The 24614-nt window shown below is 50.0% G+C and overlaps 1 protein-coding gene and 1 long non-coding RNA gene across 9 annotated transcripts; one reads left to right on the plus strand and one right to left on the minus strand.

Annotated features, from left to right (window-relative positions):
- Positions 1-24614, minus strand: ZMAT5 (zinc finger matrin-type 5). Of its 8 annotated transcripts, XM_030582775.1 has the most exons (8): positions 24509-24581; positions 24147-24221; positions 19167-19328; positions 15720-15782; positions 14191-14271; positions 10416-10659; positions 7325-7427; positions 1-279 (listed from the first exon to the last, which is right to left on the minus strand). In XM_030582775.1, the coding sequence occupies exons 2-8, from the start codon at positions 24205-24207 to the stop codon at positions 133-135; spliced, it is 861 nt and encodes a 286-aa protein (XP_030438635.1). In that variant the 5' UTR covers positions 24208-24221; positions 24509-24581; the 3' UTR covers positions 1-132. The 8 variants fall into 8 exon arrangements, 7 of the variants coding, with proteins under 7 accessions (XP_030438635.1, XP_030438636.1, XP_030438637.1 ...); XM_030582776.1 differs by lacking the exon at positions 24147-24221 and having other exon boundaries at positions 24509-24614; XM_030582777.1 differs by lacking the exon at positions 24509-24581 and having other exon boundaries at positions 24147-24315.
- LOC115660908 lies at positions 2268-19456 on the plus strand. The gene is made up of 3 exons (XR_004002974.1): positions 2268-2829; positions 10251-10255; positions 19445-19456. It is a non-coding gene; the product is annotated as an uncharacterized LOC115660908 (long non-coding RNA).

The following is a 24614-nucleotide window of genomic DNA, read 5'->3' on the forward strand; positions in this document are numbered from 1 at the left end:
ACTGACTCAAGTGACTTTTATTCATTTAAAAAATATATATATGAAGTAACACTGAACATATCCTACAGCAACCAGACTCCCTCTCTTCTCCATGAGGCATAACTCCACACATCTACCCCTTCTTCGTGCATCTCACCCCCCTGCAGCCTTCATCCCCACTGGAGGTTGGGTAAGACTGGCCATCCTCCAGGGGGTGGAGCCTGAAGGGATGGGGGAAGGTCCTGTATTGGAGGCCAGCCAGGGGGGTACTGAAAAACCAACATCTTCTCCGTCAGAGAACTGGGTGAGAGAAAGAAATAGCAGCATTAGGTCAGATCCAGCCAGGTTGAGTCACGATGGTGCTCCCTCTGCCCCTCTCCCCCGTTATCAGCCTAGTTTTTCCAACAGCCACCAGACCTGCCCTGCCCCCCCAAGAAATGAACCTCCAGAAGTATTAGGGGCCATAGGGCTGTCTGGGAAGTTGGTAGAAATCTGGCACTTGGGAGTCTTCAGCCAGACAGCAGCAGCTGGTGAACGAAATAAGCAGAGGGGCCGCAGGTAGCAAGTTACCACAAATCCCTCCAACCTTCTCTGACCGGCCTTTCCAAGGGAAGCCCTGGGACTCTGAGGGAGCACGGGAAGAAGAGATGGCAGAGGGAAATGTTCTGCTAGGGAAGGGGGCCGGTGGGGAAATGGGAAGACAACAGAGGAATGCAAAACTGGGCCATTTTACAGTCAAGTTAATTGGGACGAATTGCAAAACGGATTTACTAAAGGTAGATCGTGTCAAACCAATCTGATCTCCTTCTTTGAGAAGGTGACGGATTACTTAGATAAAGGAAATGCGGTAGATATAATTTACCTAGATTTCAGTAAGGCGTTCGACACGGTTCCGCATGGGGAACTGTTAGTTAAATTGGAAAAGATGGGGAATATGAAAGTTGTAAGGTGGATAAGGAACTGGTTAAAGGGGAGACTCCAGCGGGTCGTTTTGAAAGGTGAACTGTCAGGCCGGAAGGAGGTCACTAGTGGAGTCCCTCAAGGATCGGTTTTGGGACCGATCTTATTTAATCTTTTTATTACTGACCTTGGCACAAAGAGCGGGAATGTGCTAATAAAGTTTGCGGATGACACCAAGCTGGGGGGTATTGCTAACACGGAGAAGGACAGGGATACTATTCAGGAAGATCTGAATCACCTTGTAAACTGGAGTAATAGAAATAGGATGAAATACAATAGTGAAAAGTGCAAGGTCATGCACTTAGGAATTAATAATAAGAATTTTGGATATACGTTGGGGGCGCATCAGTTGGAAGCGACGGAGGAGGAGAAGGACCTTGGGGTACTGGTTGATAGCAGGATGACTATGAGTCGCCAATGTGATACGGCTGTTAAAAAAGCAAATGCGATTTTGGGATGCATCAGGCGGGGTATTTCCTGCAAGGATAAGGAGGTGTTAGTACCGTTATATAAGGCGTTGGTGAGACCCCATCTGGAATACTGTGTGCAGTTCTGGTGTCCCATGTTCAAGAACGATGAATTCAAACTGGAACAGGTTCAGAGACGGGCTACAAGGATGATCCGAGGAATGGAAAAACTGCCTTATGAAAGGAGACTCAAAGAGCTTGGCTTGTTTAGCCTGGCCAAAAGAAGGCTGCGGGGGAATATGCTTGCTCTATATAAATATATTAGGGGGGTTAACGTTAGGGAGGGAGAGGAATTATTTAAGTTTAGTACTAATGTGGGCACGAGGACGAATGGGTATAAATTGGATATTAGGAAGTTTAGACTTGAAATTAGACGAAGGTTTCTAACCATTAGAGGAGTGAAGTTCTGGAACAGCTTTCCGAGGGAAGTAGTAGGGGCAAAAGACTTTTCTGGCCTTAAGACAAGGCTTGATAAGTATATGGAGGGGATGTTATGATAGGATCGTTAATTTGGGCAATTGATCTTGGATTACCACCAGATAGGTCTGCTCAATGGCCTGCGGGGAGATGTTTGATGGGATGGGAACTGAGTTACTGCAGAGAATTCCTTCTTGGGTGCTGGCTGGTGAGTCTTGCCCACATGCTCAGGGTTTAGCTGATTGCCATATTTGGGGTCGGGAAGGAATTTTCCTCCAGGGCGGATTGGCAGGGGCCCTGGAGGTTTTTCGCCTTCCCCTGCAGCGTGGGGCACGGGTCGCTTGCTGGTGGATTCTCTGCAGCTTGAGGTCTTCAAACCAATTTTGAGGATTTCAATAACTCGGTCCTGGGTTAGGGGTTGTTATAAAGTTGGATGGGTGGGGTTCTGTGGCCTGCCTTGTGCAGGAGGTCAGACTAGATGATCATATTGGTCCCTTCTGACCTATGAGTCTATGAGTAAGAGCACGGGATGAAAAAGCAGCATTTATTCCTCTAGACACTGCTTTACTGCTCTCCTAATTCCAACCTCTACTCCACCTTCACAGCAATAATCCCGTGAAAGGATCTCTGTGCAGAGAGGAGCTGCTGAAACGACTGGGTACTTTGTGACAGGCCCCACTGCTGGGTGGGAGATCCCTTCCTGATTTAGCCATTGGGAAATTCACACCCCTCTCCCTGTTGGGTATCAGTTAAGATTGCTGCAGACAAGCAAGGATGGGAAAAGTTAAGCCACCTAATCTGACCCACCCTTCCACCCACAGCTATACACTTCATTGCTAGAGCAGTTGCCGAATGCCCCAGCCTTGATTCTTCTCCCTAGGCATGCCAGCCTCCAGCACTCCAGGGAGCTGGCTTCCCAAAGCTCTGCAGAGAAGTGGGTGAGGGTGTCAAGCTGGTCTTTGTTGTGATGTGGGGTTGGGGCCAGCACATCCCAGAGAGAGAGAGAGTCACCACCACAGCAGGTGGCATATGCCCTGTGCTTGCTGCTAGAATGGGTGAAAATCTGCAGTTAACACTAGCAGGCAGCCTCTCCACCCAAAGCACAGCGCTCCCATGCCAGAGGTAAACGCCTCTCTCGCTCTGGAGAGGATAATTAATCATTCTGCACATCAAGCGCCAAAGCCAGCCGAGGTGTCACTCCATTACCTCCAGAACAGGGATGCACTTGGCCCTTTAAGTCTTCCATTGGCACGGAACCTGCCCCCTTTCCAGCAACTCCTCCGTGCAGAAGAATAATTCATTTGTTCTCCAGTACAAGTCCTGACAGCCGCTTTCACTGATTCTCAGGGGCTTCTACCTCTGATCCTCACACATCTCTTTAACTGTTATGCCAGAATGAATGTTATCGAGCTCCTTTACATAATAGTGCTTATCCAGAGACTTGTGGAGCCCAGACCATATGCTGGAATTGACTATAAACGTTTAGTGCATTACCTTCCGTCCGGTCTAAGTGAAACGATCGCTCAGGGATGGTCTAGATAATACTTAGTTCTACTCCAGTCCTCTGCACTCATGCCAGAAGACCACTCAAGGTCCCTTCCAGTCCTATGATTCTGTGATTTGGGCTAATTTTTCTATCCCCTTGGGGGAGCATCTTCTGGAGTTTGGATGACACTGCAGATGCTTTCAGCGTCTGGTGGTAACACTGGTTTTTCTACATTAAGGCTTTATCTACACATCAAAGCTGTTCTGTTTTAAATAGACCAGTATGGCTAATGCCATATGACTCCCTAGTGTGGATGCAGTTATAGCAGTGTAAGGGTGCATACAGTGGTATAGCTGTACCCATACAGGAAGGGGAATAAACTATAGCGGTATATGACCCCTTTATTACAGTGTAACCGCATCTACTCTGGAGCTTGTACTGATCTAACTATACTGGTTAACAAACAAACAAACAAAAAATCACCGACCTAACCAAAATTATTCTCCTGGTCCAAGAACTGTGTGGGAGGCCAGCAGGCCTTCTGGAAAGGAAGGGTGGCTTAGTGGTTAGGATGCCAGACTAGAACTTGGGGAATATAGATTCAATTCTCTGTATGAACTTGGGCAAGTCACTTAGCCTCGCTGTGCCTCAGTTTCCCTATCTGTACAGTGGTGATATTACAAGGGTGTTGGGAAGATAACTACATGCTGATGGGGGCCATATACGTACCTTAGATACAATTATTCATGGATTTCCTTCCGCCCCAGCCTACCTATCCAAAGAATGGCAGAGAACTGCATGACTCAGGCAGTAAGGATCAGATGGGAGTCTCTTGCATAAATGTCATTTCAAAGCCAGCCAGAAGGGAATGGGGGGCTGTTTGGGGAGATTATGTGAGACAAGCTGGTGGATCTCCAGTCATTTCCCGCAAGATCAGAGTCCCACAGTGTTACCTCAGCCAAGAGGACACAGAGCGAATGGAGACAGAAGCTCAACTCCCCTTTGCCACCCTCAGGCCCTGGTCTGAGGCACATCGGCAGGGAACACTGGAGCTCCTCAGACCATTCAGGACCATGCTGCCCCCAAGAGCTTTTCCATCATCCCCCAAGCTGCCCTCCCTGGTAGCTGAGATGGAAATGGCCCATAGGATCCCCTAGTCCCGTCTCTTTGCCAATGCAGACTGCTCCCCACAGCACTTTCTCTACAGTTTAGTCTCATTTTAAAGAGCCAGATGGCCTTTATGGACACCAGCAGCCACACAAAGCACTAGCTAAATGAAGCAGGCGCTGGAGGGCATATGTGTTTCAAGTCCACGTACCCATCACTGCACTCTCCGACCCTTTCAGAGAATGGGTCACCTCTCTGGAAGTTTCATAGAGTTTAAGGCCAGAAGGGACCAGCAGATCACGTCTGACTTCCTGCGTGGCCCAGGCCATTACATCTCACCCAGATACCCCTACACTGAACCTAATGACTTGAGTTAAACCAAAGCATTTCAGTCCACAGGCAGAGAACACGCGAGACTGAGGCCCCAGCAATGGCAGGGAATTGATGAAGTGAGACATGCCCAAATGATTCCAGCTAGTGCTCCATGCTCCATATTGCAGAGGAAGGAGAAAGACCCTTCCCAGGATAAGACAGGGAAATGGGCTACTTGCCCCCTGCTGCCAATGTTCTCAGCACTGTCTACAGCCGCCCACCCATTAGCTGGGTGTGTCAACGCCCTGGAAAGCATCTCACAGTGGAAAGTGAAGGCTCCTTCCCAGACCAAACAGAACACACGGTTGCTCAGGACAGCAGAATAGCAAGGGCTGCTGAGCGTCCTGTGGCTGTTTGTGTGGGTGAGTGTAGCTGGGAGGGATAGACATTTGCCATGTCAGTCTAAGGTGAAGCTCTTACATGAATGACATTCAGTTCCTGGCTGGCAGATGCACCAGCAGCATCTACTGGAGCAAAGAGGAGCTTAGCAAATAAAACACCAATATCCCGTGCCTCCTGCTTGCTTCTAATGACCAGGGAGACAGGTGCTGGTTCGTGGCCCTTCCACTTGGTACTGCATGAGTCCCTGAACAGGACAAACACAAGGGGCAACTGCACTGCATGGATGCCAATTGCAAGCAGGTTCCGCTGCAGGGCTAAGAGCAGCCAAGCGGACAGATGGGATAAAAGGAAAGCAGCACATCTAGAAACATTCCAGAAGGAAGATCCTGTCCAGACCAATGCGGAAGGGACAAGAGTAAACAGAAAAGAACAAAAGAGCGATCTGGCACCTGACCAAGCAACAGCCAATTAAGCCTGCGGCACAGTCAGGTGAGCGAGACAACAGGCAATGCCAAGCTGTCAGAATGCCACTGGGAGGGGCTGGTTCCATTCCACTGCTGGCAAACCAGAAGGCAGGAGCTGTGCGGGGAGGACAAGCAGAGGGCAGAGAAGCTGTCGCCGAGCCCGGCTCAGCGGTCTGTCCACGGAACTCGGGTTGTTGATGACACACAGCACTTCGGTGGCATTTTCCACCCAGAGATCTCCAAGCACTTTGCAAAGGGGAGGGAAATATCACTAGCTCACATTAGATAGGGAAACTGAGGCAGAGAGAGAGAGCAAGGCTGAGACTTTTCAAAGCCATGAGTGTGTAAGGGGACTGTTGTCCTTTACTAAAACTCAGTGGGGTGTTTTGGTTGGTTAGCTCCCGGTACCAAAAGAAAGGGGAAGGGTTGATGGGAAATCAGGATCCTGAGACTGACAGTCCCCAGGAACAATGGGAAAAGGCCAATGCTTCACGTCAGCCTGACTGACAGGGTGGGCAGGCTAAGGAGGGAATCAGGAGGCCAGGATCCCATCCTCTGTATGAGCTGGAATTGCCTGGAACAGAGTCGGAGCAGGTCAGTGCTGGGAGCAGAGCCATAGCAACGAGAGCCATAGAAAAAGTCCAGAGAACAGATCCATGCTGGGAGGAGAGTTGCAGGAGCCAGAGGGGCCAGAGAAGCAGCCCAGGAGGGCTGGACGCAGAGCAGCAGCAGTGCTGGGGCAGAGTTGGGGCTGGAGCCAGGTGCAGTGAGCAGCTGGGGAAAGCGAGGGGGACTCTGAGCAGAGGGCTCAGTGCAGGGAGATGCCCCCAGCCAAGAGGGGGATCATAACCCCAAAGGGGGGGGTCGACGCTGGGAAGAGGGTCCTACCACCTAGAGCCTGAGGGCGTGTGGCCATCGCCAGAGCAAGTGTCCCTGCAGCACAGCCAGGGCCTGGAAGGGAGGCTTGGAACATGTGAGTGACAGACTATCAACTTCCCTTACACTCCAGAGACGCTGGTTGTGATGTTCCTGTGCCACAGAGCGGGGTTACGTGTTTTCCTTTAGCCTTTTCCATTTTTAACATGTTTTAATTGGTTGCTGTTTCATAAATTGTATTTGCTTGAACTGTATGTAATGAGCAGTGGGTCAGGGAAGTGTCCAGAGTGCAAAGAGCACCCTGGAATGGGGACACCCTAGCCAGTGCCCTAAGTGACCACAAGATGGGGAGTCGAGCCCCCCAGGAATCCTGGGCCCAGCCTTGTTGGGGTTACAAGGACTCTGCCATAGAGGAGAGAGGAAGGGGAGCCCTTGAGGGCAGGGAGGCCTCTGGGTAAAGGGAGTGGGAACGAGGACTCAGATCCTTTCGCTAGCCCACTTCACCAGGGTAGTGTATAAGCCAGGAAAGTTCCCCACAATAGCAGGACCCACCCCAGTTTACAAGTGCATGCAACCCTGATCTGTGCGGGCAAGTCCAGATTTGCACAAGTGGGTAGGTATGACATACACACCCAGCGCACATGCATAACTTTCAAACCCAGGCTTTAAGTGACTTGCCCAAAGGGTCACAGCAACTCACCAGCGGGGTGTCCCTATTCCCAGCTCCCACAATCAATCCACTAGCTTAGACTCTGCTCTGACTAACCTCCAACATCTTTAAGGTTCAAGGAGAGTGAGGTGAAGAACAAGACCATCTTCTGACTAGGGCGGGGAGAGATGCCAGCCTCACATACCTGTTGCTCTGAGCCAAGCTCACCCTCTTTTCTCTCTTCTCCAGCCAGTCCTCTACTGTGCCAACTGGGACCTCTGCTCCTTCCTCCTTTGATCTCCTTTCCTCTGTTTGGGGGAAAGAAGGTAAAGAGGGCCCTGTCAGAGCGAGCGCCAGCCCTGTAATCCTGCAACACTTTCCCTGCAGTGAGTCAATAGTTTCTCCAATACAATCCGGTCCCTCCTCCCCTGCTGGCCACCAGCATCTGGAAGCTTGGCTTCGCCATGGCTAGGGGCATACCCAGGAGCATCCATTGGCAGACACATGCCCAGCTAGTCAAAGAGACTGACAGCCTCTGGATCTGGGAGGGTGTCAGCTTCCTCTCCTGCAGCACTTAGCCTCTGCTGGCCCACAGCCCTGAAAGATTTCCAAGGACCTGTCCATCTGACTGGCAGGGAAGTAACCAGACACCTCAGCCCCGCCTAGCTGGCTGCAATAGGAGCATTTGTATCAATCGATGCAGATAGCAAGTTGCAGGAGTATGAAAGATTCAGAATGTGTGTGTGTCTCAGACAGACACAAACACACACAGGGTTTCTGCTGGAAGATAATGGGGACGCTGCCAGGGTTTTTCTTGGGGCATTTGCTGCTCAACACATCACAAACTCAAACACTTAGGGGGCAGGCCAGAGCCAGAGGGATTGCTGGATCAATGGTCAGTGTAGTTCAGCAGCTGGTCTCTGACAAAGGCCAACAGCAGATATTTCAGAGCATAGCACAATGAGGGGTGAGGAGGGGGTACAGCTAACCTTCCTTAACCTCTGCTCAGCCAGCCAAGGAGGGGAGGGGGTGAAAGTGACTGACTGTCACCTTTGCACTTTCTTGATCCCTTGGGCTGTCAAGAGCCTGTTCAGCCCTGGCATAAGAGAGCAGCCTGAAGATTGCTCTAGCTTACCCCATCTGGTAATAGCTCCCCAGGCACTGTTCTGCCAGCAGGAGGTAGCCAGAGAGCAATGGCATCCAGTTACACCCTTTCCCTGTGCCCAGAGAGAGTGTAGTACGGAGCCAGCTAGCATGGCTCTGAGAATGCCCCACGCTGGGGGAATTCCCAGCTGCCCCATTAGGGCAGCTTTCTGCCCCCAGAACAGCATGAAGGGGCCATGACATTGGCCAGGGTCTAGCCCTCTGTGCTGACATTAACAACACAATCACACCCTGACAGCAGGCAAGGCAGAGACAACCTGCTAGAGGCTCACACTCCGGGAGTCTGCAGCCTAGGTTCAAGTTCCCAGACCACGGAACTGGGAGTGCAGTTTTAAACACTCTGAAATTAACAAAAGGAAACCAAACAGCAAGTCCTGTCTCGCCTTTCCGGCAGTGGCCAGTAGTGTCTCTTGTGGTACAGAAGCACCAAGACTAGGTTACAATGGATATAAAGGACAGACAGAAAGACCCTTGGAGAGCCCTAGATCCCTGACACAAACAGCCTGTGCCGCCCCGTGGCCCCTTGCGCAAGGTGCCTGCTCATCATCAAGACATCATACGTCAGACTTTTAAGCAAAATATTATACATTTCCAGACAGGGTGTGAAATTAATATCACTCCAGCAGAGTGAAGGATCGCTCCATCCTAACGGTGGCAACCAATTATTCATCTGCTTGGTGAATTTTAATGAGGACAATGTGCTACACAGTGAGCAACTGGAGATGGATAATTTCCCATACCCGGAATTCGCAGCCTTTGTTAAGGGGGGTTGGTTTGATCCCACTGGCGGCATGTCACTCTAAATGCAGCGATGAGGATCTTTGCTGGAGAGCTCTGTTCTGCTGTTCTCCCCGGAGAGTGGGGAAGGATCCCCCATTTAGAATGGCCACCCAACATGGTCCCAAATCAAAGACTTGATCAGAAGGGGTGCACAGGGGAGGTAGGAATGAGTCCAGTGGACAGGGCACTAGATTGGGGCTCAAGAGCCCTGCATTCAGTTCCTGGCTCAGCCAAGGACACACCAGACATCTATGGGTTAGTCCTTTAGTTTCAGTTTCCCCATCTGCAGAATGGTTATAACACTTCCTACTGGGATGAATCTACCAGTAATTGTGAAGAGCGTGGATATGTGGCGACGAGGGTCACAGAAGTACTTAGACAGGCTTCTCTCCTTGTACTGGGATTGCCTTTCTACCCCACTTCTTCCATTCAACAATGCTTTTCAGAGCAGCCAGGAGAGTGGCCTCTGTCAAAGCTACTCTACTATTCAGACAGCAGGGGGCACTCATGGAATAAACTGCCCCAAAGCATCTCCATGACTTCAGCTCTGCTGAGACAGAACGGGAGCAAGTGGGACTCCGCAGATCCATGGAGCCAGAGTCTGCTCTCCATTACCCCACAATAAATCCAGAGTAACTCACTGGCTACTCCAGATCTACACTGGTTTAAGTGAGATAAGACTCTGGCGCCTGGTGTCCACATTAAAACATCCAGCTAGCTACATGTTCAACAACATGAATTTCTGCGCCAGGATGCTCTGATCCTCAGACACCCACATACAGGCAGCAGGCATCAGACACGTTGAGCTCTATCCTGCTCTCTGCATACCTGTTAAACCCAAGCCTCTAAACCAGCTTTCCTCTGCAACATTTCCCTCCCCAATCCTGTGTCGCCTGGGACGATCCTAGGTGCCAGTGCATTTGGGACACTCCCAAGAATGGGGATGGATTTGCCAGAATCTACAGTTTAAGCTTGAGAGGCAAGGTTCTGAGCCCATCTGCTTCAGTGATAAAAATACATGTACCGAGTACACAGCGAAGCAGACAGTGGGAATGGTGGCAAGACTGGGGAGTTCCATTCAAAGCCTAACGACAACCAATTAAAGAGTGGCTGTAGTGAGTAAAGTGCCTCTCTAACGAAGCTGTGAGGGGATTCCAGATTAAGCTTTTCTCCCCATGGGGCTCCAGAAGAGGTTTGTTCAATTGGGGGAAGGGGGGGAATATAGCTTTCTATCAGCTTTTGACTCGCACCGTGACAACGTGCAAAGCTCATCTGGGATTGGAGAGTCAGGCTGAGTTCTCTTGGCATCTGACATCAGCATCCGTTATAAAGAGATATGAGCCAGAACCAACCCTTCAGAGCAGAGCAGCCCAAGGCGTCCTGAGCAAGTTGAGATCCAGATCTGAACTTTGGGCCACTCTCTGGTTAGGAAGCTTCTGCAACCAGAACTTCTCTGGCTCCTCTGCAGCACTGCATGAATCTGAAGGGACTCCAGCTCTCTCCCACATCTGTATGGGCTTGCCAGGGCCGACGAGAGAGATTGGGGCGCGTCAGTACTATGAGCACGAGGGACGCAACGTAGCAAGGAGCCCGTAACTGTGTGTAAGAAGATGCCAATTTTACAGTCACTTTTCCTGACCATAACCGCACTTAAGACAACAACCCTCACATGTCTCGCTGCTGAAAGACACAGCAGACCCAGCCAGCGAATGCTCTGAGCGGACAGTTGGGACACTGCTCCCCATCCTACTACAGGGGGAAACTGTTGCTCCAGGACATGCACATTGGAGTGGCAGCAGAGGCAGCTAAAACCAAACTGGTCTTGATGCCTAACCACTGTAAAGCAACGAATGGTAGAGAAAACCTCCTACTTAACCCTCAAATGTGACACAAAAACATGGGACACCCACCTCAATTAAAAGGCACCAATTAAAATAAATATTTCCTTTGATTGTAACACAATACATTAAAACCAGTGGAACTCACTGCCACAAGGTTATCAAAGCATTTAACTGGATTCAAGAAAGGATCTGATATTCATATGGCTAGTAAGAGCAGACATAGACATATCAGACAAGGTCTCATACTTCAAGGTATAAGCCAACCACTAACAGAGCTAGGAGGAAACTTCCCGTATGGGGCAGGCTGGTCCATAGCTTTTCCTTATGGGGTTTCTTGCACCTTCTTCTGAAGTATCTGCCACTGTTGGAGATGGGAGGCTGAGCTAGATGGGCTTCGGCTCTGATCTAGTCTGGCAATTCCTACGTCCTATACCCAACACACAAAAGGGAATTAGAGCTGGGCGGCTCGAAGAACCCTGCCAAAGGTTGATTTCTGTCCCTCCCTTGACTCCATCTGAGGCACAGAGCAGCCACCAGCAGCAAGTTAATAACTTCTGCAAGTGATGGGTTCTGGGACCGCTGCAAAGAAGAGACCCACCCCACCTGGCAACTGTTTGCTGCTCCCACCCCTTGTGACTGTGACTCAGCCCTAACAATCCCCTGCATCCTGCAGCCAGACCCTCCTATCACAATCCCACAAGCTAAGCAGGGGCAGCTCAGCAGTCAGATGGGAGACCTCCAAGGAGCAGGGAGTGGGGCTGGTAAACTAGTAAGTGGCACTATCCCCCGTGAGTCAAGATCGCTAGTCCATCAAGTCCTGAGTCACATCTCCCGCAGCGGCCTGTGGTGCCTCTTGTGGGACAGAAGCACCAGAACTAGGTTAAAATGGATGTAAAGGGAATTCTTTCCTGGGACAGATACACAGACCCTGTGGAGCTCTCTAGCTCCCTGACAAACACAGCCTTGCGCTACCGAGTGCCACCACACAGGGCCTTCCTAAATCCTGGCCTGGCCTGAGCATGCTGTACCTCTTGCCTGGCCTCCGCACTCCTGCACTGCCTGACCCATAGCCTTAACACCACTTTATCCTGTCTCTCTGAAACTCTCCTGGCGTCTGGCTCCATTTTACAAGCCCAGCTACAGTATCTGACCCTAATGTCCCACGCCTGTGAATCCTGCCAGCTGACTGCATGCTGTGCAGTGCTACCTTGTGCCAGCTGTGCTCTCTGGCCATTCATGTGATCCAGATTTTCCATGTTACCGATCCCACCTCCCTTCCACTGTGCCCTTCATTCACAGCCTTAAAAACTATCTCCAGAAATTCCCGGTCAGCCTCTGTCAGGCTAAACCACCCTGGGACTCTCATCATAGCACAAACCAGCTCACACGGCCAGCCTTTACTCACAGAGGAGTTCCATGGACATGACTGAGACTGCTCCCAGGAGCCAGGTGAGCATAGCCCTGAAGCCAGTGCTGCAATTCAAGCGTTAGGTTTGTAAAGCCAAGGGCCAGGGTTTCAAGGAGTCCCCCTGGCCAGTCAGTTCAATGCCCCACGTTCATCCAATCAATCATCAATAACAAATGTACTTGGCACACAGCCCTGTCAGATCCTGCCCTCTCCCTGTGGCTCCACTCAGGACAGCTGTTGCCATGGGTGGAATGTGAACCGCCAGCTGGGGGAGACTAGCCCCCAGACCCACCCCTTCCGCCTGAGGCCCTACTCCTTCCACATGCCCCTGCTGGAGCCCAGAGCTCCCCTATCCTCACCTCGCAGCCACCGGCCCCTGCCCCAGGCTAGCCGCTCTAGCCCTGGAGTGCCGGGAGGGCCAGCGGCGTGGCCCCAGCCGGAGCCAGAGGCCTCCAAACAGGGGGACTAGAGCTGCTGCCTGTGGCACGCAGAGAAGGAAGTGGGGGGAAGGCCTGGGGGCAGAGCATGAGCGGAGCCAAGTTTGACTGTTTGGGGAGGCACAGCTTCCCTCAGCCCATGGTGGTTGCTTCCCCTGCTATAAACAGCCTTAAATGGCTGGAGTTTTACAGGTTCTTCCAGTTTAACTGACTTCTGAACAGCCCCTCATAGGGCCTTACAGCAAAGAGGGGTCACCAAGAGGTTCCGCCCAGGGATGCAGGAGCAGAGAGAAAAGGAGACGAGATGGCAAGATGGGCATTGCTTTTCTGTGTACGGTGCGAGAGACAACTATCGCTGGCTCTCTCTATCCCCCAGTGGAGGGATTTTTACTGACTGCCAGCGCCGATCAGCGAGCGATTCGCAGAGAAGCCTCGGGGATGTGCCGCCTGACTCAGCAACAGCCAGGCCTCTCCCTCCCACTCTTTCTAATGTAGAGCAAAGGCTGGGGGTCCCAAGAGTCCCCCCAATTAGACCCCCCAGCCCGCCCCGGCAGCTTAAGGCTGTTCCCTGCTGGACTGTTATCAATGCGATATTCGACCTCTCCTGGAAGCCTGGGCAGGTGACTGGCTTGGAGGAGGTCAACAATGCTTGACCCTCGGGTTCTTAGTCTGGGGAGGTCATGACCCCCAGGAGGCATATTGCAGCTGCCTTCCCTTTCTTCAGAGCTGGATGGAAGGGGGATCATCTGGGATCACAGTATGGAAAAGCCATGACCTCCTGCAAGACTGGCCAAGGGGAGCAGCCCTTCAGCATCTTCTTTCTAACCCCTTGCCCCATCCCAAGCTCCACTCCCACAGAAGCAGAAACCCTGAATCCATGTCCCTGTGCACGCCCCATAGAGGGCCCAGCTAACTCCAGACCAAACTTTCCTGGGGTTCGGAGAAGCAGTTTCCCTTTAATTGGGGAGAGGGGCTGGGGGAAAATCATAAAAGTCTGAGAGTTTGGGAGGATGTGATGCACTGGTGCCCCCTGCTGGTGACAACTCATATAGCTGGCTAACAAAGCCCTCTCCCAGCCATGCTGCAGAGAACCCACACGGCCCAGAAAGCCACCTTCCCACGAACCCACTACTGGGCTGTAGCTCTGAGCAGTAACACACACAGGTCTCTCCCTACGCCAGGAAATCAGGGAAAGAATCCATATAGGAAGTGGCCCCATCTCCATCTCCAGTAATGTGACAGGCTCAGATGGTGAGGAGTGGCTGGGGGGCCAGCAGGATGGATCTGCACTGATCATTCCATGCAGCTGCCCAGTCCCACAAGCTGTCTTTGCACAACTGCTCGTCTGTGCCCCCTTGTGCCCCACCAACACTCTGCACCCAGGGATCACAGTCCTCACAAATCACTTGGCAGTTTCTTGTTCCCTTCTCCCAATCTTCACCTTGTACCTGTGCGTTCAGCTTCTCCAGATCCTCCTCAGTCATGTGAGAGAATCTGCAGTTGAACCCGAAGTCGCATTGCCCTGGAACAAGACACAAATGCAGGCAGATGAGAGCAGGGCTCACTCCAAAGATCAGAGGAACAGGCATGGTCTCCCCCATGCATCTGCACAAACAGCCTCCATCCTTCCCTTTTATAGTCCTGGGGGAATTCTGCACCACTGCGCATGCACAGAATTCACATCCCCCGCAGATTTCTTTGCTTCCCTGCAGAAAATTGACTTTCTGACAGGGAAGCCACAAGAGCAGTCATGTGACCCTATCCAGCAGTATGTTTTGGGTGGCCAAGGCAGCCAGCAGAGAGCTAAATCACTGTGGGGCGGAGGCAGGACTGGGGAAGACCCAGCTGGTGGCTCCTACCCTGTGCCAGGCTCAGTTGCTAGTCCGGCTGGCATGGGGAGGATGGGACTTCCTCTTCCCCTACACAGCATCCAGATCAGAGTCAGACCCATCCCCAGATTTCTCTCCAGGCTGCAGGAAGCTCTGCAAACTCCCTCACACCCTGGACCCATCATTCCTCAGCTACAGGGGGAGGGATCTCTGTACAGGTAGCTGCTCCCCCAGCTGCCAAAACCTTGTGCATCCAGATCCCCTCATACCCAGACCGTCCCGCTGAGCCTCAACCTCGCCACACAGAACCCCCTGCCGAGCCCCACTCCCTCTGCCCCTGGACCATCCCAACAAGTCACCCGGATCTCCACTCCACTTAGCTCCAGCCAGCCGCACCTGGATGCCCAACCTCACTGAGCCTCACACCACTAGCATCTGGACCCCCCTATACCCAGATCCCCCTGCCGAGCTCTATCCCCTCCCACACCCAGACACACACACTCTCCACTGAGCTCCAACCACCTTCTCCTAGACCATTACCACTGCACCCAGAACCCCCCCAACAAACCCCTGTGCACCCAGATCCCCTCTGCACCTGGATCCCCCACTGAGCTGCCCACACCCAGATTGCCCCACACAAAACCCTCTCAACCCACACCTGGATCCTCCCACACTAACCATCCACACTTGGATGCTGCCTTGCTGAGCCTGCCTGCCCACACGTGGTGCACCTGGCACAGAGGAGCAGGGCCCTGGGGTGTTTCTGAGGCAGGGTTGGGTGCAGTCTCACTGCTGAGTCCATGTTCTGGGGAGGAGCTATACAGTGATCTCCCACCCCGTGCAGCCAGGGGCCTATGTTCCCCAATACCAGGCTGGAGCCTCCACACTTATTTGACAAATAACATTTGCAGAATTTTGCAGAATTTTTAATTTTTTGGCACAGAATGTCCTCAGGAGTAAAACTTTTTACTGTGTATGTACATGGGGGTCCACACAAGCACACCCAGCAGCTCCACACCAAACTGTGTTAGGCACAACTTCCAGGCCAACCCTGCGCGGCGCTGACCTGGCTAACAGAGATTTTTTGAGCTAGTGCACCCTAGATATCACTGTATGGAAAGACATCATGGAGAAACCCAACCTGTTTGCAGAAATTTCCTGCAGGGTTTCTTGCTTTGCTCCTCCAGCAGGACAGCAGCAGCATCTGGGGAAGGAAAGGAATGAGAGAGATGGGAATAAATAGAGCCATCTCACCCAAAAACCATGCACACGTCACCACCCTTGCAAAAGCGCCTGCAGCCCACCAGAATCACATGCAGGTCAGCTGCCCAGTGAGCAGCCCTTTCACATGAGAGCTGTGAGCAGCAGCCATGGAAAGCTCACTACAAGACAACAGGGAACTAACATTTTCCTTGTCTGCAGGCTCCTCCCTTGCATCTCACTGGCTTTGGAAGATCTTGTTTTCCTTCTGCTACATGCTCCCTCTCCAGCCACACAACAGAAAAACAAGCATGAGGCCAGAGCAAAGACAGTCTGTAACGCTCAAGGGACAAAGACAGACTCTGGTTCAAACTGGTGGTAAAGGGGGGGGGGGATGGGAGGGGCGTGTGCAGCAGTTCTGGAAGCTCGGCCTCCAGCACCTCATCCTGTGCATGTAGGGGACACCACGGCAAAAGTGGCCTTTAATGACTATTGAGGTTGTGCCCTGGAAACCCCTAGCAGTGAATGAGCCTGGAGAGCCAAGCTGAGAATATTAAAGGAACCGGCACATGAAATTGCAAGCCCATTAGCAAGAACTTTTAATGAATCAGTAAACTCAGGGGTTGTACCATACGACTGGAGAATTGCTAACATAGTTCCTATTTTTAAGAAAGAGAAAAAAAGTGACCGGGCAACTACAGGCCTGTCAGTTTGACATCTGTAGTATGTAAAGTCTTGGAAAAAATTTTGAAGGAGAAAATAGTTAACCACATTGAGGTCAGTGGTAATTGGGACAAAATACAACATGGTTTTACAAAAGGTAGATCGTGCCAAACCAACCTGATCTCCTTCTTTGAGAAGGTAACATTTGTTAGACAAAGGAAACGCAGCGGATCTAACCTACCTCAATTTCAGTAAGGCATTTGATCTGGTTCCACATGGGGAATTATTAGCTAAATTGGAAAAGATGGGGATCAATATGAAAACTGAAAGGTGGATAAGGAACTGGTTAAAGGGGAGACTACAATGGGCCATACTGAAAGGTGAACTGTCAGGCTGAAAGGAGGTTACTAGTGGAGTTCCTCAGGGATCGGTTTTGGGACCAATCTTATTTAATCTTTTTATTACTGACCTTGGCACAAAAAGTGGGAATGTGCTAATAAAATTTGCAGATGACACAAAGCTGGGAGGTATTGCTAACACAGAGAAGGACCGGGATATCATACAAGAAGATCTGGATGATCTTGTAAACTGGAGTAATAGTAATAGGATGAAATTTAACAGTGAAAAGTGCAAGGTCATACATTTAGAGATTAATAAGAATTTTAGCTATAAATTGGTGGCACATCAGTTGGAAGTAACAAGGAGGAGGAGAATGACCTCGAAGTATTCGTTGATCACAGGATGACTATGAGCGGCCAATGTGATATGGCCATTAAAAAAGCTAATGCGGTTTTAGGATGCATCAGGCGAGGTATTTCCAGCAAAGATAAGGAGGTGTTAGTACCGTTGTACAGGCACTGGTGAGACCTCATCTGGAATACTGTGTGCAGTTCTGGTCTCCGATGTTTAAGAAGGATGAATTCAAACTGGAACAGATACAGAGAAGAGCTACTAGAATGATCTGAGGAATGGAAAACCTGTCTTATGAAAGGAGACTCAAAGAGCTTGGCTTGTTTAGCCTAACCAAAAGAAGATTGAGGGGGGATATGATTGCCCTTTATAAATATATCAGAGGGATAAATATTAGGGAGGAAGAGGAATTATTTAAGCTTAGTAGCAATGTGGACACAAGAACAAATGGATATAAACTGGACACTAGGAAGTTTAGACTTGAAATTAGACGAAGGTTTCTAACCATTAGAGGAGTGAAGTTTTGGAACAGCCTTCCAAGGGGAGTAGTGGGGGCAAAAGACATATCTGGCTTTAAGACTAAGCTTGATAAGTTTATGGAGGGGATGGGATAGCCTAATTTTGGCAATTAATTTGGCAATTGATCTTTGATTATCAGCAGGTAAGTATGCCCAGTGGTCTGTGATGGGATGTTAGATGGGTTGAGATCTGAGTTACTACAGAGAATTCTTTCCTGGATGCTGGCTGGTAAGTCTTGCCCACATGCTCAGAGTTTAACTGATCACCATACTTGGGGTCGGGAAGGAATTTTCCTCCAGGGCAGATTGGCAGAGGCCTTGGAGGTTTTTCGCCTTTCTCTGCATCGTGGGGCACGGGTCACTTGCTGGAGAATTCTCTGCACCTTAAAGTCTTCAAACCACAATTTGAGGACTTCAGTAACTCAGACACAGGTTAAAGGTTTGTTACAGAAGTGGGTGGGTGAGATTCTGTGGCCTGCGCTGTGCAGGAGGTCAGACTAGATGATCATAATGGTCTCTTCTGACCTTAAAGTCTATGAGTCCTAGTAGAGGCAACTCCCTCAGATTTCAATGAAAACTGCAGCTGCTGATGCCAGGGCTATATTCAGTCTGGAGACGGGAGTCCTTGCTAGCCAAAAGGAAGGTGACCCCTGTAAAATCAAGGCTGGAGAGGGTCACTAGGACAGCAGCATAAGATAGGCTTGGGAACGAACAAAGCGGTAAGGCTATTCGGCAGCTTGCCCTGGCAAGACCCCATTTGTCCTTCCACACTCAGCAACAGTCACCTAAACTTCCATAACCCAAACTGCACTAGGCAAACTTCCTGCCCAGCCCGAGCCCATCAGCGCCATGCTGCGCTCGACCTAGTAAGCCAGGCGATTTGTCCGACTCAGGCAGTCTCTAACTCCTGGCCCATGGGAGCCCCAGCAAAGGCCGTGCGATTTCCCCAAGTCACAAGGGCATCTCCTGGGCTGCAGCTGCATCTTCCAGCACAATTCATACCTGTGTCTGCCTCCTCTGTCCAAACGTTCAGTGCCACCCTCCCCCAGGGCCGCAGAACCTCCATGCAAACAAAGCAGCACCTCTTCTCCCCATCACACATCCCTGCCTCCCCCAGCTCCCAGTTCAGTTCACAGTAGTCCTCTGGGGTTTCACAAGCCACCTAACTAATTCCAGCACTCACTCTCTACACCCCTCATGCAGCACATGCGCCAATAATGGTGAGGCTGGGAGAGGAGGCAAGAGGTTTCTCCTTTGCACTTTTACCATCTGGAGCAGACTTCCGGGTTCTTTCCATCTCATTTCAAATCTCACCTGACACCCAGGATTCTTCACAGTGTGATACTGCTGCCTTGGAAATAATTTGGCAGCCAAACACCAAGTCTGGGAGGCGTCCTTGACACACTGAGGTTAATGATGCTGGATACACATTACTGATGCTGATCCAGCCTCATTTACTAACCACCTCTCATGACCACCCTCCTGGGAGAAGGTTCAACTCGGCTGGCAGGACCCACCTCGGAACAGGTCATACCAGGCCTTCTTGGCCCTCAGGTGCTGCACCCCGTTCAGGTGCTTCTTCCTGTTGTGAAGATTGTCTTGAAAGGATCGGTCACAGTAGTCACAGAAATACCTCTTCCCCATTGATCCTCCGTTGGGCAGAGCGGGGTCAGTGCTGCCTGGAAAACAGCATCGGACAGAGGTCAGCGCCAGGCAGTATTCATTCCCAGGGAATCCCTTACACTTCCTGCTCCCAAAGGACAAGGATGTGCATCCTCTGAGGTGTACACTTGAGAGGGAGAGAGAGGAAGGGGTGAGACAGGCTAATTTAAACTACTGTCCCTCCCACCAAGACATGGCAGCTCTGAGTCTAGTGGCCTTGTGGCTGATGCTCAGCACTGCTGCAGGGAGGCTTCCATTCCCTAAGCAGAGGGAGGCAGCTAAACACACCTCCTCCGCAGGGCTGAAACCAGGGCAGGGTGAGCAGGGCAACCGCCAAGGTGCAAAGCTGTAGGGGAAGAAAAATAACTAACAAACCCCAGTAGGGGGAGCAACATGCTTGCTCGCCCTGGGCGCGAAAATGCCTCCTCACGGCACTGCTCCTATCCATAGGATTCTCTGCTGTGAGGAGTCCAGATCGTCCAAGCAGCGATGCCACAGAACCTCTGCAAGCTGCCCAGCAGCCCCCATGTGGTGAAGCGGTTACCCCTGGGGAGCTGGGATGATCTCAGGAATTAGTCACCCTGGATGATAAAGTGATGGTACTGCCTAATCCAATGCTGATCTAGCTAGAGTTTAATGCTGCCTTACAATGTGCAGGATTAGCCTCCCCCCATCCTTTTTTCCTCCTTCCAGTCCACAAATTTATCCCTCCAAATGATTCCATTCCTAGACCTTCAGAAGTTGAAGCAAGGGGGATTCTCCCTTCCACTGCACCCCCTGTATAGCTGTCCTGGCAGCAAGTAAGGGTCATAACTAGCCAGCTGGGAGAGGATTCCCCTGGCACAGACACTGCACTGAAACACCACGTTACCTGATGGTGCCCAGCCTGGCACGGGAGAAAGGCTGGTGAAGGGCAGAGGCATGTCACATGAGTCTCCGTAGCACTGAGCACTACAGAGATTTTGTGCTATGGTCTATAGGCAGGATCCAGGAACTGACTACTCTAATTTATGCAGGGGCCATGTCAGCCCCCAGAGCAGGTCAAATGGGCAAAGATGGCTTAAACCACCAGTGCCCCATCGCCCACTGGACTGTGCCTGCTGGAAGCACAGTACAGAATCTTAGCCAGTAGCAGCTGTACACTCCCTCTCTTGGAACATGATGGACACCCTACAAATGCCTAAGATGAACAGATAGGTAGAGACTCTGAAAATGCCTACACAGCTTCACAAACTTGATGACCAAGTTTCTGAAAAGCGCAGCACAGAAACTAGCACAAGAAATAAAGACTTAAAAACAAAAGACAGCCAGGAGTTTCTCCAGAGTCAGCAGAAACAATGCTATCAACAGGTGATCTCTTTAGCACCACTGCCCAGCCTTCCCTCAGAGCAGATCCTGCCAAGCCTTCATGTCAGCCAGCCACAGGGACACCTCAAGGGCAAAACAAATCACTGCTACAAAGTCAATCTAGCTGCCTCCCAGAGCCTGAGAAAGGAGTCCTGTCTGTTCCATTCGCTTCCAGTGCAAGATTCCTCAATGCCTGTGCCAGCCGCTGCACAGATACGGGAGACTGGAGGAATCACACGCCAATAAACCCCCACCTTGAGGCACTGAATATAAATGTCTCCTTTGTTCTCTAGGTACCTGATGGATGGTAAAATACTTGGATAAGAATAAGCCAGATGGGGTTGGTCTCTCTCTCTCTCGCAGGTTCTGATTACCCTACTGGGAAACCGACTATGTTATCTAGAATGATGGCTAAGTCTAGCTCTTGCTAGTAAAGTGCTACCATAGCTTGATGGTCAGGAGTTTCAACCCTGGTGAGCTCTTAAGATCTGCAGGGGTGAAGCCTGAAGCTCTGCTCTGCAGTCCTAGAAGACACAGCCTATCTTCAGTTAATCAGCATTTACCTACCATTTGTCACCTTTTTCTACCTGATGTACTACAAACTTTTGTAGCCAACTGTGGAATCTGGCACTAGGCATAACTCAGCAGCCAGACAGCTTTGGGGATCTGTAGGGGAAAGTTCTTACAACTTTCCACCACATAAAGGGTCACTCAAGGATTTTATTGTTGTTTTTAAGTTTCTATGTTCAAAGCCCTCTGACATCTGATTCCATGCGATATGCCAGCAGCTGACATTAACCCAAACTCTAGATTTCAGCCACCTGCTTCTGCAGTCTACTTTTACTCCAATTTCCACAAAACCAGATCTCAGATCACGGGAAATGAGCTTGATTTCTGCAATGAATCCACACACAAAATATCATTGGAGTTCAGTGTGAATTTCATGTCCAGAAAACATTACAGCATCAGACCCTGAGAAAATTAATTTAAATCTTTACTTTTCTTTATTTGCATTTTTCATCATTCTGGCCCCATAACTGCAGAAACTAATTCCCAAAATACACAGCAGCAGCAAAGAGTGAGAAGTCCTGTAGATTTCAGCAAATGCTACTTTCTACAAACCATACATCCCTTGTGGTACTGGCTCCTGCATTCTTGTAGCAAGCCAGACTATGGGGAAAAAATGTAATAAAGATCTATTAGAGGGTCACCGGCTACTCGATAATAATGGGGCGGGTGGGGGACACAAAATGTTTTTTTTATAAGGAGTAAGAGCAATAAATATTTTCATCTTCTTCATAAAATTTCAATTATAACAGTTATTTGTTTGGATTTTAACAATCCTCTGTAGTGCTGCAATCCAAACGCTCCAGCACAGTCCTAGTGCCTGGGAATCAAAGTGAAAACGACTAGAACGAAAAGTGATATTGACTAACCTATTTCTGCTCTCTCTACTGAATGACACTCAAAACAAACAGCATTATTGGTTAAAAGTACAAATAGATTTTTTTTAAAGAACTCCCTCAGTTTTAATAATCTTGGTTGTTATTAATAACAGGAGTAAAAATTCTGCTTAATATTTTTTTAACCTGGCTTTTCTCCTTTAATGTAATATTTGCAATTGGATCCATGCAAAGTAGACCCCTGGGTCTCTGTGTAGCCACCATACCAACATCAAAGAGCCTGTACAGGTGCAGAGGTCCATCCGCCTTAAACCTATCTTAAAATAATATTGTTCCAGTTTAAAATCTTTTCAGAGCAGCCTTTTCAAAAAGCAATAGCACAATCCAATGAGTGCAGTGCATGGCGTACCCACATGGGCTGAGTGGTTGAAAAGATCCAAGATACACTGCATAATCTCACAACCTTCCTCTCTAAGGAGCCTTTCACTGATTTCATTTACAGGTGCATGCAATCCAGGGAGAGGGAAGGAGATGCAGAAGAGAACACATGTCTGATTTGTTTTCATCTGGGTGTAACTGATTTTTTTTGGTACTGGACTCCGAAAATTGCTTCTGGGCCTCTCTCTCAATTTCCTGCTTCCTCATAATCCAGGTTTAGGGCCATTTCAGTCACCTTGGGTAGGGTATCTAGGCAGATGTGAAGTCAATTAAAGCCAAGTGTCAAGCTTATGAGACCCAGCTGCCAATTTAAATATGCTCAGTGCCAAGTGAAACCAGTGGAATCTGTCAGCATTTCTCCATGCTGAAAAGACAACAAATTCTGATCTCATTTACACCAGTGTAAATCCAGAATAACTCCACCAATTTCACTGGATTTAGTCAGGAGTCATGCCAGCATAACTGTGATCAAAATCCAGCCAAGTGGGAATAGTTTATAGGCTTATTAGGAAGATTGCCTTAGCAGAAGTGATGCTCAGCAGTTACCACTGAAAAACTGCAGCTGAGTTTTCAAAGTCACCTAAGAGATAGGTGTACCTAATTCCCATTATAATTAATGAGAACTGGGTGTCCAAACCTCTTGGCCAACTTTCCAGCTTTTCTCCATGGCTCTGACACAGACAGAGGCCTTGGTCCACACAAGAAACCTCCACTGATCTTAACAGAAGCTGTGTGCAAGATCAAGGAAAGCAAATGGCTCTGCAGCCAGGACTCCATTTCTGGGTGGCCGACATGACTGAAACACAGAGAAAATGTCAGTTTTTAAGATCCATTTTAAAATTCAATTTAGATACTCATTAAATAGAAACCTTGGGAGAGAGAGGGAGGTTTTAAAGGGAATTTTTCCCTCCTCCTTTTAGTTTGCTTGAATGCAGTCCCAGATACCCCTCCCGCACATGCTTCTAAACCCAGATTTACCTCTGTCCCACTGAGGTTTGAATTGATGGGGATAATGCGTAACTGCTCCCTTTGTTAAAATGAACCATTTTGATATAAATAAGCAGAAGGCAAATGGAAGACATTTTATTGGAGGAATTCCAGTTCCCAAGCAACTTCACCCTCCTCGTGCTATCACTGAAGTCAATGGCAGAATTTCCACTGACTTAAAGTAGAGGCAGCACCAGGCCACAAAATTAATGTTTTTCTTGTGCCTTCTATCACAAGTCTCTGCTCTCTAATGATAACTACTCTTACTCTCATGTGTGATCAATAAAAAAGAAATAGCTGCACACACACACAACAATATATGAAACCTAACATGCCTCCCTTGTGGTCCCTTAACCCTAGGATTCTATTTCCAGGAGCAAATGTTCTTTCCTCAGGATTTCTCTTAGCTCTGCTCATTACCCACCACAATCCAGTGTCACTGTTTGTGGTGTGGTTTCATGCAGAATTCAAGACTCTTTCTGTAGGTGTGAAGATCACCAAGTATGCCTGTTGTGCTGTGTAAAACACATAATATGCAGCTGGTCTATATAAACTTGGGCTGAAAATGTCAATATTAGATAGTGATCTTGGGTGCAATTTGGGCTGCCCAATTCAAGGCAGCTCGGCCCTGATCGTCAGAGATGTGCACTTACAGCTTACATCGACATCCAACTGCAGCACTTCCAAAATCGCCTCGAGCCCCGCCTGAAGCTGAGCACATACGAATTGAAGTAGCTGAAATCAGAGGCCATTTTTTGTTCGGCCTTGCTGTCTCGTCACCCCTCCCCAAGTGACAAAGGCCTGTTTTGTGCTAACTGTATAAACAACCCCCCCCCCGCTGGGCTGACTCCTCAGCCCCTTGCCCGGGCTGTGTCACAACACAGTGCGAGCCCCGGGCTGCCGTGCGCCCCGCACCCGGCCCAGCCTGCGTCCCGCTCCCCGGGGAGCGTGTGCACGGGCCAGGCCTGAGCCGCGTTCCCCCGGGGTCTCCTGTCCTGCCCCCGCCCCCGGCTGCCACTCACCTCCCCACGGACCCAGCCCGACTCTCCGCCCTACACCTCCCTGAGCGCGCACCGCACGGCCTGCTGGGGCTTGTAGTTTTTTACCGCCACCAGGGAAGGTCCGGCG

This window comes from Gopherus evgoodei, chromosome 13 (assembly GCF_007399415.2).
Source record: "Gopherus evgoodei ecotype Sinaloan lineage chromosome 13, rGopEvg1_v1.p, whole genome shotgun sequence".
Lineage (NCBI taxonomy): Eukaryota > Metazoa > Chordata > Testudines > Testudinidae > Gopherus > Gopherus evgoodei.